General features: G+C 45.2%; 1 protein-coding gene across 2 annotated transcripts in view; it reads left to right on the top strand.

Annotated features, from left to right (window-relative positions):
- The window catches only part of lrp2a (low density lipoprotein receptor-related protein 2a), a 31,975-nt gene that overhangs the window by 1,169 nt on the left and 16,799 nt on the right, over positions 1-14,007 (top strand). The window contains exons 2-30 of one of the 2 annotated variants that reach the window (XM_049727808.2): positions 6-330; positions 3,423-3,530; positions 3,684-3,806; positions 3,959-4,075; positions 4,387-4,497; positions 4,583-4,696; positions 4,831-4,947; positions 5,507-5,650; positions 5,914-6,033; positions 6,099-6,227; positions 6,600-6,769; positions 7,790-8,013; positions 8,335-8,541; positions 8,621-8,823; positions 8,889-9,029; positions 9,125-9,328; positions 9,653-9,845; positions 10,206-10,331; positions 10,415-10,545; positions 10,621-10,758; positions 10,836-11,117; positions 11,199-11,438; positions 11,507-11,626; positions 11,838-11,954; positions 12,074-12,454; positions 12,602-12,616; positions 12,876-13,124; positions 13,493-13,704; positions 13,780-13,964. In XM_049727808.2, the coding sequence (XP_049583765.1) occupies positions 267-330; positions 3,423-3,530; positions 3,684-3,806; positions 3,959-4,075; positions 4,387-4,497; positions 4,583-4,696; positions 4,831-4,947; positions 5,507-5,650; positions 5,914-6,033; positions 6,099-6,227; positions 6,600-6,769; positions 7,790-8,013; positions 8,335-8,541; positions 8,621-8,823; positions 8,889-9,029; positions 9,125-9,328; positions 9,653-9,845; positions 10,206-10,331; positions 10,415-10,545; positions 10,621-10,758; positions 10,836-11,117; positions 11,199-11,438; positions 11,507-11,626; positions 11,838-11,954; positions 12,074-12,454; positions 12,602-12,616; positions 12,876-13,124; positions 13,493-13,704; positions 13,780-13,964 (4,685 nt within the window). In that variant the 5' untranslated portion in view covers positions 6-266. Of the gene's footprint in view, positions 1-5; positions 331-3,422; positions 3,531-3,683; positions 3,807-3,958; positions 4,076-4,386; positions 4,498-4,582; positions 4,697-4,830; positions 4,948-5,506; positions 5,651-5,913; positions 6,034-6,098; positions 6,228-6,599; positions 6,770-7,789; positions 8,014-8,334; positions 8,542-8,620; positions 8,824-8,888; positions 9,030-9,124; positions 9,329-9,652; positions 9,846-10,205; positions 10,332-10,414; positions 10,546-10,620; positions 10,759-10,835; positions 11,118-11,198; positions 11,439-11,506; positions 11,627-11,837; positions 11,955-12,073; positions 12,455-12,601; positions 12,617-12,875; positions 13,125-13,492; positions 13,705-13,779; positions 13,965-14,007 lie in introns of those variants that run through there. The other variant, XM_049727809.1, reaches the window with a different exon arrangement.

Raw genomic sequence — 14,007 nt, 5'->3', positions numbered from 1 at the left:
CACAGGACTAAAGTGCATAAAAGCAGTGATGTAAGGTTAGTAGTCATGGGAGCTGCATATCATTATGCAGATTCCACAGCCCGCCTTGAGGGATTTATCCACAGGGTTGGGGGAGCGGCTGTCCTGCACTTTGTGCACGCCCCTTTTGATCAAGTCGTGGGCCAAGGAGCCCGGTTAGAGGAGAGCCAAGAGCATCCCAGACCGCCCCCCCATCCAGTTCCTGCAGCTCCTCCATCTACACAGCGGAGCTGGACGCACCAGCCAGAATGTGGAGAGCGGTGCCACTCCAACTCTTTCTCCTCTTATTCTGCTGGTTGTGCCAATCACAAGGTATGTCTTGTTCTTTCTTGATTTATATTGCATTGATATACCTTGTTCACTTGTTGCTGAAGTTATTTCAGTCTATGGGACTTATCTGATTGCGAAGATGCAACCAATTCCAGACACTCTCTTGATAAATGAGAATGATAAAAACACAACTTGAGAATGATGGAAGGCGATTCTCAAGTGAGGAAATGTTGACCTGCAAAGAGTAAAATGAATTTTACCACTCAGTGTTTTATTACTTAAAAGGTTGAGCACAAAGCCCCCCTCAGTCAGAATGGAAGTTCTCCTGAAGGAACTTTTGCCTGAGCTTTACTGTTGCTAGGTAACAGAACTGAGCATGTGACTTACAATCTGTAAGTACTAAGAGGTACCGGTTAAAAAAGTTCATTTCGGCGAGGCGGACTTTGAGCCGCACGCCGTGAACTTTAAGTCGAGGAACCGAAGTGATTTTTGCGATAAGGCTGACCGGGACATCGGGAATGCTCCACTTAATAGATTTGCGTTTGTCTCTTGTGTTTGTAGCCCAGCTAGATCCTGCTTCTCAAATTGTAATCTGCTTTCTTTTTGCTCAACCCTTAGGATGTAAGCTTCTTAGTGTGAATGTGGCTACTAATTACACTGCAGCTGCTGTAGAATGGAACCATTTCTACCTTGGTAAAGCTTGCCGAGCCTCAGCTTGGATACGCCCTGGAATAAACCGGATGATTTCACCTCAGTGGTTACGTGACAGACAAAAATAAATGCTTAATGGTCGAAATGACGTTGCGTTGACAGTAAAAGAATGAATAATGTCCTGGATTTTGCTGACATTTGAGGTTTAAATGATGACTCGTGTGACTTTATCGGCATGTTTGTCTGACTGATGATAGCGACACCTGCACTTATTACAACATATCCGTTTCAAAAGCACAAACATAATTATGACAAGTTTTGATTTGATACAACATCATTCACATGTGATTTGTGTCGCCGAAGAGTTACTATTTCACATGAGTGTAAATAGTTTGTTGTAATGAGGTCATGGTGGGAGGGGGTTTTATTGTATTGATGAAAAACACCTTTTGTTATGTTCAAACTTGGACGGCGCGTGCATGTTAAACCTAAGGAGCCTAAATCTTTGTACAGCCGTAACATTGCTTTACAAAACAGGCGTTGTCACAAATCGTTTTTTTTATTAATGCCTGATAAGTTTCCGACAATGCAGCTGTCTTGTGATCACTTCATTTCTCATAAAAATTTGCATAAACTCCCTCCAACCCCTCTAAAAAAATGTTGAGGATTTTTCAGTTCCAACTAAATGAAGGCTGTCGGTCCACGCTCCATTCAGGGATCCCCTCGCCGGTGCCAAAAGCAGTCAGGCCTTTCACTGTTTTGTTTGTAGCACTAAGCGCCAAAGTCACTTGTTTGGCAATTGACTGCATTCTGCTGCTCGCATTTCCATATGAAACGGGCCGCAGCACTTTGCTCCGACGGGGTGGACAGCTCCGGCGTTTCATGCAAGCCAGCGGACGTTTGCTTTGCAACTCAGTGGGTGCCGAGGCCTGCGCCAAAACAAGCACGGTTGGCCAAAGCTTAACCACACCGTAAAAGATGTTTCAGGGGTCAGGTGTGGTTTCTCCATGGATTCAAACACACACACACATACTAGCCTCTTCTCTCCATCAGGGTGACACTTCCACTTATGAGTTTACATCCCTACCGGCGCTTCTTTTGTGCCATTGTGATTCCACTGAGGGGCTTGGGGAGGGGCTTCATTGGAATGAAAATTCCTCTAATGTTCTTCTCTTAGAATAGTGGGGCATTTTTGCCGCAGTGTCGTCTCCCGCTGTGGGTTTAAGTTGCAGTAAGAAAAGACAAGGCTGGACAAAAGGGAAAGGAAAACACTGAATTACACGCAAAAAAAACACTAAGTTCTAAAACGTGTAGTGTTGGATCTTGAAGACAAAACCTGAGTGAGTGGATTCATTTTTTATTATAGTATAATCCATAAAAGTACTTTGTCAAAGTGGCGGGCTGCTACAGATTGCTAAAAAAAAAAAAAAAAAAATCAATAACATGATAACCAACCATTAATAAAAAATACACATAAGTTGCGGGAAACTTGACTACTATTTTTGTAACAAATTTTGAGAAATATATACACACACACAGGTTAGGGGAACCCAAAACTTTTTTCTTTTTTTTTATATGCTACGTTATTGACCACTTGATGACAGCTGACAACCCAGCCCAAAATTATGCAGTCAAGAAAGACACGGGGCAAAAGGTCAAGTTCATTCCTAATGGGCTTGAGGTCGAGGCTGTCCGTTCCTTCCCCACCAAACTCATCCGAAGCTGCTTAATGGACTTTTTTGTTTTAGTATTCACTGTTGATTGTCTGAGATAAATTTCCTCTGACACCATTCACCAATTCTCCTCAGTAATAATTAAAATACAAGGACAATGTGTGTCGTAAATCAAGTTAACATCGATGGAAATGCGCATTCCTGTTCAGATAGTTGTGATGGAGTGTTCTGACACTCAACTATGTTGCTTGAATCAATCCCCTCCCACTGGCAGATGCCAGAGAAGGCAGTGTCGTGGTACCTTATCTCCACAGATGCCACTCATCGGAAACATCAAAAGGAGAGCTTGTATGAGCGCTGAAGAGGATTGCGTAACATCCTGGGAAAGGGGGTGGGGGGTAGGGGGGTGGATGGCACGCTTGTCTCCACCACTCATCAACGTCGCTAACAGCACGTTTCATCACACTCCTTTTTCCATTACTTATAGACTAATTAGTTAGCATTTGGACGTTGCGCTTCCTTTTTTGACATAAACTAGATCATTCCAAAAAAAAGTCCTCTTAATCCTCTTAAGCAACTGACTGTTTAATCACTGTGCCACTTTCTCGTTGTTACTGCGTTATTTTCACTTTGTGTAAAATAGTGTGACATCACAAACAAGCCTGCAACAAATTCCAATAAGAATACTTCGTCTCATACGGCTCATGTAAATTGAAATCAGTTTTATGCATCATAATTATTCAAACATAATTGATAATGATAAATATTCTACCAGGTGACATTGTTTTTCAAAATGTAATGTGTATGTAGGATGTGAACTGGGGCAATTCCGCTGCGGGACGGGCCGATGCATCCCATGGGATTGGCACTGCGATGGGACTTCAGACTGCACGGATGACTCTGATGAACAAGAATGTCGTGAGTCATTTACAAACCGACTCAACCTGACAATTGAACTGCTTTGTTTTAATTACTCCCTTGCTGCGTGCAAATTGACATCTTAATGTCAGAGTATATATTATTTTTGTTTTGTAATTAGCGATCCAAAATGTGTTCATCTCTGTCTTACAGCTCAGATAACTTGCGATGACAGTCACTTCCAGTGTTTGAGTGACGGCGAGTGTATCCCCGGTGTGTGGTTGTGCGATGATGAAGAGGACTGTGAAGATGGGTCGGACGAGAGACTAAACTGTCGTAAGTTTCACTAGTTTTGATTTCACCAAAGGCACAAAGTCCACAATGTGCTCGCTAAATGCTAACATTAGCCAAAGATGTCCACCCTGTCATTGTCAGGCATCTCATATTTTGTTGTTTGCATGTACTAAATGTCTCCAATCTGTCCTCAGCTGGGAGAACCTGCACCAGTGGACAGTTCAGCTGTAGCAACGGGCCATGCGTTCCGACCGAGTACCGATGCGACCACCTAGCTGACTGCACCGACGGCTCTGATGAGAGAAACTGCGGTAAGCATATTTTAACACCACCCTCCTATGGCATTTTTAATCAATTTGTTCAAATTAAGAGGCTCGCTGACGGACAGAACGAGCCACAATATGCTTCTTGTCAGAGTTTGATTGCGGATTCCTCGGTGGATTAGTCAAGCTGAAGTTCAACCGCTATGCCGCTATTGTCCCAGCTGGCACGGTGCACTCGAATCACTATGAACCTCACAATTGCAAGAATGTGGGCTGCAAATGCCGTTGCGCCAAGCTTTTCACTTGCTGTCAGGTTGACGTGTGCATTATGTTGCTCAAATGATGATCTAATCTCGCAGATTACCCAGAGTGCACAGAGCTTCGATGTGCTAATGGTGCCTGCTACAACCGGACGCAAAGATGCGATCACATACTTGACTGTCGAGATGGCTCGGATGAGGCAAATTGCAGTAAGTCCGTTTTGGACCTTGATGGCAAAGCCTTAAAAGTGTGACGGGCAAGTTACACTAATCTCCATTTTTTTTCTTTCTTCAGCACAGCACTGCAGTGGAGGCCTGTATCCATGTCATAACGGGATGTGCATTCCTCAACGTTATATCTGCGACCACGACGACGACTGTGGGGATCGAAGTGACGAACTCAATTGCAGTAAGACGCCCCTTCTACTTTCCACGACTCTTCCCAAACCAGGTCATAAAAATAAAGCCCCTATTGTCTAACTTGCTCACCAACAGCAGTTAGAATTCTTGATCTGTTTTTGACCGCTATTTATTCATTTTCAGCATATCCTTCATGCAGGGGCAATTACTTTACCTGCCCCAGCGGTCGCTGTATTCATCAAGTGTGGCTTTGCGATGGAGAAGATGATTGTGAAGACAATGCAGATGAAAAAGGCTGCGGTATGGCTGTACACCAGTTATCATATACACCATATAGACAAAAGTATTGAGACACATGCAAATGATGCCTACAGGAAAGCAAATATTAAGTTGATACAGGCATTGCTTTTTTTTTACTATCCTGTGTCTGCAAGTCCAAACAAAAGTTAACTAAACTAATAAAACTGTAGCCTCGGTTTGATGAATGAATCTTTTAAAAGGTGTCTTTCCTGTGAGGCGAAAAATTGTATCTAAAGTTTGAGGCGACTACCAAGCTGCTTTTCCTGTGCTCCTCCAAGTGTGTCATTCAAATGGCTCTTTGTGCCCCCCCCCCCACACACACACACCACCACCACCATCCCCCAATTCCACCAGAGGCCTTTAGAATTTATCCACATGGCTGTGAAGAGTGTGTGTTTTTAGAGGATGGGCTGCAGAAGCCCCCCGTGACCCTCTCAGAGTTCCCTCCAGTGATTTAAAGTGACAGTCCTTACAACTGACAATGACGTCATCACCACAACGACGTTTATTTTTTCTTACCATGGTTGTATTAACAAATATTGTTTTTTTTCTTTAATAGAAAATGCAGTGCACGAGTGTTACCCAGGAGAGTGGCCATGTCCATCTACTGGTGTGTGTATCTCCATGAATCAGCTATGTGACGGAACGCCTCACTGCTCTGAAGGAGAGGACGAAAGCAACACCACTGCTGGACGCAACTGCAGTTAGTACCAATGCAATCTGTCCGTCTGTCTGTCTGTTATCACCCAGTCATGTGTGTCCTTGTTCAAGCATGCCTATGTCAGCCTCTCTTGTCATTTCAAAACAAACCTGAGTCGGCATTTTAACTCGGTGACCGGACCACTCTATGGTGTGTGAGAATGTGCACAACCAGAAAGATTCACTTCTTCTCCACACTGACTAGTTTGCAACGAAAAGCTACACTCAAAATATTTTCAAAATGTAAAGGTTGCTTGTATTTGCTAGGTGTCTGGAGATGTTCTTCTCTGAGTTGTGAGCATCGCTGTCATCCTTCTCCGGATGGAGGAACTTGTTCCTGTCCTTCCGGCTACACCGTCAGCAGCAATGACAGTCGCTCGTGTATAGGTACATCTTTCATTCATGCATTAGTGCAACTGCCTTTGCATCATATTTTTTTCTTTCGATTTAAGACTTTGACGACTGCTCAATGTGGGGCGCGTGCGACCAGCTCTGCGAGGACCGCGTTGGTTCTCATCGCTGCAGCTGCAGAGAGGGCTACATCCTGGAACAGCACAGACACTGTCGAGCCGACACCTCGTGTAAGTTTCCTCTCCGTCTTCCACACAGTGAGCTCTTGAAATCTCTGAATGAACCGTCAAAACATTGTCCATTAGCATAACCCCCTTTGCCTGTCGACGACCCCCGCGGGCTGCTTTGCTGAGCGCATGTACTCCTTCCCTGGTGCATTGTTGCATGCACATTGTTGTTTCAGTAAAGACTCTTTTGCTTTGTGTACTCGAGAGGTTGACCTCTTTGGCTTTTGCCTCACCGAGCGGAGTGTGTTGAAAATGGATGAAAAGCACTTCACCTTTCTAAAATAACATGTCGCATTCTGTAAAATCTCCGCTCCTTGCGCACCAGATCCTTTTCTTTAATGACTCAATTATGGTTCTGTTGTTCTGTTTTTGCAGCCGGAGTCCCTTCCTTGGTGTTTTCCAATGGCAGAGACCTACTAATAGGTAACATCCATGGCAACAGTCTTCGCACTTTGGTACAATCGCAGAACAGAGGAGTCGCAGCGGGAGTGGACTTTCATTTTGAGCGCCGTACGATCTTCTGGACTGACACCATTCAGAATAAGGTAGCGGCATCAATGATTCAGCACTTCTTAACTTGCTTTTGGCGTTTCACTCTCACTTACAATCCATTTTGACACCGTAATTGTATGCTAAGTTCTGCACTATGAGCATGCAGATTCCATTGTTGCATTGTCGAGTCAGGAAAGAGAATCACGCTATAGCACCTGTCTGGCGAAATCTTATCGTTAATGTTAAGTCTTTCGGAGTCACGCGTCACCGACTGTGGATTAAATAGTCATGCCGCATACAAATTATCGCTTGAAATATCTGCGAGGTTGATACAGTAATTAAATGACGGCCACTGGCTCCTGTGCAGCGGGGTCATAATGAAGGGGAAGCTCTGTAAGATGTGAAAAAAAAAATCCTACGTGTATTATCTTTAGACTTATCTGATAAGGGCAGCTATGATGGCCGCATACCAGGGTGCAATTTTGTAATACAAGCTCGCTTGAGTAATTACGCTGTATTTGTTTTCAGCCGTACCGTCGTTCCAAACGCATTCTTCACCGCTAAAAAAAATAAGGAGGGCAGCCGCCAGGTTGATGGGCCAGGGTACATCTTTTAAAAGGGATCTTTGTATATTAAACGGCTTTGTAGCTTCGTGATTAAAGTAGCCAGAGTGCAAGCAGGGCACGTGAATGCAACCAGAGAGGCGAGACACCCACATCTACAGTTTCTCTTTTTCGAACAGGCCAGTTTGGTGACTCAGGAATATATAATTGAAGGGCTATATAAATAAAATTGACTTGACTTGACAAATACTTTTTTTTGAGATTATATTTAATTAGGTCACTGCTGTATGTTTTTTAGGAAGAACTGTTTGTTTTTCATTAAAAACACGCTACAATTCTTTGAGGGGGTTGATTGTAACCACTGTGAATTAAAGTCGTATTTTAAGGCACCGCTGTATATTACGACAGTTCACTTTAGTCCCCTTTTTTGTCATAGATAATGATATGGTATCGTCATTCGTGAAAACAGTGATCACCTAGACCACTGACAATGCCGTCTTTTGTGTCCAGGTGTTTTCTGTGGACATGGATGGGTCCAATTTGCAGGTGGTTTTAAATGTATCAGTTGACTACCCCGAGAACCTGGCTGTGGATTGGGTGAACAATAAACTATATGTGGTGGAGGCCAGTGTCAACAGGATCGACATGGTGGACCTGGATGGAAGTAACCGGGTCACGCTCATCACCGAGAACTTGGGTAACCCTAGAGGACTGGCGGTGGACCCCACTGTCGGGTATGCACATCTTCCCACCTTACACCTGTCAGTACACTACCTGTTTTGTGCTCCATTGGCACAGCATAATACGTGCGCTTGCGTCTACGTGAGATGAGCAGATTGCCTCTGGTGGATTAGCGAGACGTAATGTAAGTGATGACCCTAATTGTAATCCAATTCAAGGGAGGCAGAACCAGGTGGCGACTAATATATTGCTCATTTTAAATGAGCCTTTGAGACTTAGTAGATTAAATGCAATAAGTGAGACAATGTGCATATTCTGTTCACCATCATTGTTCATTTTTATAGGAGATCTAATTCCAATGTCCTCCTCCACAGCTATATGTTCTTCTCTGATTGGGAAGCTCTCAACGGACAACCTGGTCTTGAACGAGCCTACATGGATGGAAGCAACCGTTACGGGATCATCAAGAGTAAACTCGGCTGGCCAGCTGGCATCACGCTAGACATCGAGGCCAAGCGCATTTACTGGGTCGACAGTCGCTATGACTACATCGAAACGGCAACCTACGATGGTCTTCATCGGTAAAGATGACATTTCATTTCTTGTATTGGTCCTCATATTGGTATTCATAGAAATCAATATCTGCAATATTTTGAATAGAAAAACTGTCGTCCACGGAGGTGCTGTGGTACCGCACCCGTTTGGGATCAGCCTATTTGAGCAATACGTGTATTTTACCGACTGGACAAAAATGGCAGTCATTAAAGCCAACAAGTTCACAGACACAAGCCCTCAGGTGGTCTATGCTACATCTCAGACGCCACATGGAGTGGCAGTCATACATCATCTCAAACAGCCAAACGGTTAGTGTACATTTTCAAGGATTTTCACTCATTCATGTTCTAATTTTTGTTGTTTTTTTCTTTAGTGTCGAATCCTTGCAGGACAAACAACGGCGGGTGTGATCAAATCTGCGTTTTGAGTCACAGGAGCGACAACGGAGGCTTAGGCTACCGATGCAAGTGTCGCATAGGCTTCGACTTACACACCGATGGCAAGAAATGTCAGGGTAAGAGGAAACGTGTCCCATCTAATGATGTGCGTAACCTACATTGACCTGGCTAATCCTCTAATATGGCGTGCTTTCTGTTTTCCTGACTCCAGCCGTGAGGCAGTTTCTGCTTTTCAGCAGTCAGATGGCCGTGCGAGGGATACCGTTCAATCTCTCCTCTCAGGAAGATATCATCCTTCCCATCACCGGATTACCATCCTATTTTGTCGGCGTGGACTTTAGTGCCGAGGATGATGCTATCTTCTTCTCAGACACGGCTAAAGATATGATCTACAAACAGAAAGTGGATGGGACTGGTGAGCATTTGCCAATGTTTCCGCCACACGTGTTCAAAATCTGACCTAAACACATTTATTTCCCAGAGACTGTTTTAAATGTGTGAATTGAAGTTTGAACTCATGGCTCTGCTGTAGTTACTACTGTCGTTGTAGAAATATGCAAATCCAAAAGAAAAAAAAATGCTCCACTGCCCCTGATTAGACATGTTGTTTTTGGAACAGCCCCAGTCTTTCCCTTCCGGTCCACTTGAAGAAAATGCAAACTGACAGCGTATTTATTCAAATGTAGCTCAGCTTTCATGTCTGTGTTAAAGAGTCGTCAAACTTCTTTGATCTGTGCAGGCAGGGAGGTTCTGGCTGCAAACAGAGTGGACAGCGTGGAGGACCTGGCTTATGACTGGATTTCGAAAAATCTCTACTGGACTGACCCGCGATACAGGAGCATATCTGTCATGAAGGTCACCGATAAGTCCAGACGGGCTATCATACAGAACCTGAACAACCCCAGGGCAATTGTAGTCCATCCTCTTGTCGGGTAACGCAATAGTATCACGTTACATACAATCTGAAACACATCCATGACATTTCACACGCCGAGCAGCGCTTATACCTATTTGCACAATGTCCTAAAATTAATCCATGGGGAAATTCTTATCCAGCACAAGCTGTTATTTCCAATAGCCTCGAAGTCATAAGGCCTCTGCATCCACATGAAGAGATTAGCGTAGCATGAAGGGCAGTATTGTAGTGGTAATACCAAGCACTGGGCTTACACTACACACCATTATATTAAAAAAAATAAAAATGGAATTGCAGTGTATTATATTCATTTTACTGTTGTTGCTAACCAGGCGAAATACCTTATTACATCTACTTGTTTATGTGGCTCTTGCAGATATATTTTTTGGACCGACTGGTACCGGCCAGCAAAGATTATGAGAGCTTGGGGCGATGGGTCACATGCCCTGTCTATTGTAAACACCACTCTTGGCTGGCCTAACGGTCTCGCTATTGACTGGAGGTGAGTCCTGTAAAAAGACTATTCCAATTGTCGGAAAGCTGAATTTATTTTGCTCTCATACCTGATATTTCCTCTCCACACAGTGCTATGCGTTTGTATTGGGTTGATGCCTTCTTTGACAAAATTGAGCACAGCAGTTTTGATGGACATAACAGGCTTGCTCTGGACCGCGTCAGTCAGATGTCCCATCCCTTTGGCCTCACCATCTTTGAAGGTACTTATTAAACATTTCATGTGAAATAGTTGGACAGCATTGGTAATTCTATTTGAGTTTATTGCTCCTCTCTAGGTTATGCGTATTTCACCGACTGGCGCCTGGGTAGAATTGTCCGCGTCCGCAAGACCGACGGTGGAGAGATGGTGGTTATCCGAAGAGGGATCAGCCACATCATGCATGTCAAATCTTTCAACTCCAACTCTCAGATAGGTCAGTGTGTTTCTTGACCTCTCAGTCATATTGGCTCCGCCTCTTCACATCTTGTTTCTCGCCTTCGCCCATTGCAGGTTCCAACCCGTGCAACCGGCCGGCAAATCCAAATGGGGACTGTAGCCACTTTTGCTTCCCGGCCCCGGACTCCCACAGGGTGTGTGGCTGTCCGTACGGCATGAAGTTGTCCCCCAACCAGCAGACGTGTGTGGAGGACCCTTCCAGCGAGCCCCCAACGCTGCAGTGCGGCGCCAACTCCTTCTCCTGCGGCAACAGCAAATGTGTCCCAAAGAACTACCGATGCGACGGCGTTGACGACTGCCATGACAACAGCGACGAGGCCCACTGTGGCGTCAACAGTAATGTTTTACTTTCAACGGCAAAACAGTTTTTCAAGTTGCTACTTCCACTTCCACACAATGATCTTTATTTCTTTTTAGACGTCACGTGCTCCCCTTCTGCGTTCACCTGCGCCAACCAGCGATGCGTGGCGGCCGCGTGGCGCTGCGATGGCCACAACGACTGTCTGGATGGCAGCGACGAGTCCGATTGCCAGACGCGTGTGGCCGGAACCTGCGCGGCCAATCAGTTCACCTGTGCCAACCACCGTTGCATCCCGCTCACCTGGCGCTGTGACACTGACAACGACTGCGGTGATGGTTCAGATGAAGCAGACTGCCGTAAGGTCACGCTTTCATTTCCCCATTTGTAATGTGGCTGTCAGATTAAATGCAGTGTTTGTTAACAGATCAGAGTAGCACATGCCATTCAGACCAATTTCAGTGTCCAGACCATCGCTGCATAGCTCCCAGTTACGTCTGTGATGGCGATCGGGATTGTGTGGATGGAGCAGATGAGCAAGGATGCAGTGAGTAGTTGTCGGCCATTCATCAAAACACCAAACTGAACATTTATACCCATATGTTACTTTCCACACTCGACTGGAGCCTCCGTAAAACCAAACAAGCACTCGCTTTGTTTGTTGAACTCATTTCCGCCGTTACACAACAACGTATATAACAAATACAAGCCGAGCTTTACCAAATACGAGCTTTACCATGCTCAACTGGATTTTGCAGTCTACAACTGTACTGTGAACGAGTTCAAGTGCTCCAGCGGTCACCAGTGCATCAACTCCTTCTACCGATGTGACGGAGTCTTTGACTGCACCGATCGCTCAGATGAGCAAAGCTGTCGTAAGTAAATGAAAAAAAAAAAGTTGTACTACAATCCTTGTAGTGCCAGTAAAGAGCTAAATAAAAGTTCTATTTTAAAACAAAAGAATAATAAACCAGTGATGTATTTTGTTTCACAGCGACAAGGCCTCCCGGGATGTGCCATCACGAAACCGAGTTCCAGTGCCAGTCAGATGGCAGCTGCGTCCCATCCACATGGGAGTGCGACGGTCACTCGGATTGCGAGGACGGCAGCGATGAACACCACGCCTGCCCGCCTCGCACCTGCCCGTCCTTGCTCTTCCGCTGTGACAACGGCAACTGTGTGCTGCGCAGCTGGCTGTGCGACGGCGACAACGACTGCAGGGACATGAGTGACGAACGCGACTGCCCCGCCCCGCCTTTCCGTTGCCCGAGCTGGCAGTGGCAGTGCCCCGGCTACAGCATGTGCATCAACCTCACGGCGGTTTGCGACAACTCTCCCGACTGCCCTAACGGTGCAGACGAGTCTCCGCTCTGCAGTAAGTCTCTTGAAACTTAGCCGAGGTATCATTTGGCAATACGTCTGTCTTTGCGTTGCGTTCAAATCATGCATGTGTGTGATTTGACTTGCGTTAACCTGAAAATGATTTGTGATTTTACTTTCTCGCTTTTCTCACAACTTTCAGACGAGCCTTTGCCAGGTAGGAACAAAAACTCAATCATTTAGTAGAAACAGAACTGATTCCTTAATAGCGCTTGTAGCGCTCTGCCCAGGCCAGACAAAGTCACACATTACAAAATTATTTTTAACACTTTAGGAGTTATTAATGTATTTGTTTTTGGCAATATCTTGCACTAATTCTAGATAATGATCAATTTCATGCATGATATTCTTCAGGGATGCACATATGCAAAGAAATTTCTATCTGATTTGATTTTTATTTCATTCACCCAACTTAGATCAGGAGAGCTGCTCTGACAACAATGCCGGATGCACCCACGGCTGCATCCAAGGGCCCTTTGGAGCCCAGTGCACGTGTCCTGTGGGCTATCAACTCACTAATGACTCCAAAACTTGTGAGGACATAAACGAATGTCATCCTCCTGGCCTATGTAGCCAACATTGCTTTAACGAAAGAGGCTCTTTTCGCTGCCACTGCCACGATGGTTACACTCTCGAAGAGGACCAGCGAACCTGCAAGGCTTCAGGTAACAACCTTAAGTCTACCCTGCTGTTTATTCTCCGCTATTTTAAAGCTCAAGTAAAAGTTTGAAGGAATGAGCTCAATTCCTTGTCTGCCCTTTGGATAAGATAAATAACGTATATGTCAGTCAGTGTTCATCACTAGTGTAATTAGTGCATTATCGTCAACAAAGGGCTGTTTATGGGGAGCGTGCCTCTTGCACATAGATAACCCGCTGAAAGGAATTGTAACATAATAGCTCTCTCATTATGTGTACAAAAGTGCATTCCCCGAGGGCGGACATTTGAGAAGAGTCTATTTACCAGGGTTGAGTGGACACGTGCAAGCTAACAAGCGCTTCTATTAGCATGAGTATATGACGTCTGTTAACAGATTCCCGTCAAGCCTTCTTGTTGGTAGCCAGTCGAAATCACATCGTGCAAGATGACATCACTGCTCGGCCCAACGTGGTGCACTCGCTGATCCGGGACGGACGCAACATCGTGGCCCTTGATTTTGACTCGGTCAATGAGCGAGTGTACTGGTCCGACACAAGCCAAGACAGGATCTGGAGCGCTCATAAAAATGGCAGCGATCGAACCGTGGTGCGTTTTTAATCGATTTGAGTCGATGGCTTGTCTTAAACACGTTGGCTTAAAATTAAAGATGTGTGTCGACAGATATTTGACAGTGGAGTGACTGTGACAGAGAGCCTTGTTGTGGATTGGGTGGGCAGGAACCTCTACTGGAGTGACTACGTTCTGGAGACAATTGAGGTTTCCAGATTAGATGGTAGTCACCGGACCGTGTTGGTCAGCGAGAACATCACCAACCCCAGAGGCCTGGTGCTGGACCCAAGAGACAGGTCAGAACCAGAACCAACGCTAGCAAAGCTCTCTCTGTTCTGC

Source organism: Syngnathus scovelli, chromosome 8 (assembly GCF_024217435.2).
Source record: "Syngnathus scovelli strain Florida chromosome 8, RoL_Ssco_1.2, whole genome shotgun sequence".
NCBI classification, from domain to species: domain Eukaryota; kingdom Metazoa; phylum Chordata; class Actinopteri; order Syngnathiformes; family Syngnathidae; genus Syngnathus; species Syngnathus scovelli.
The sequence above is the reverse complement of the archived record's forward strand: the minus strand, read 5'-3'. Positions and strand labels throughout refer to the sequence as shown.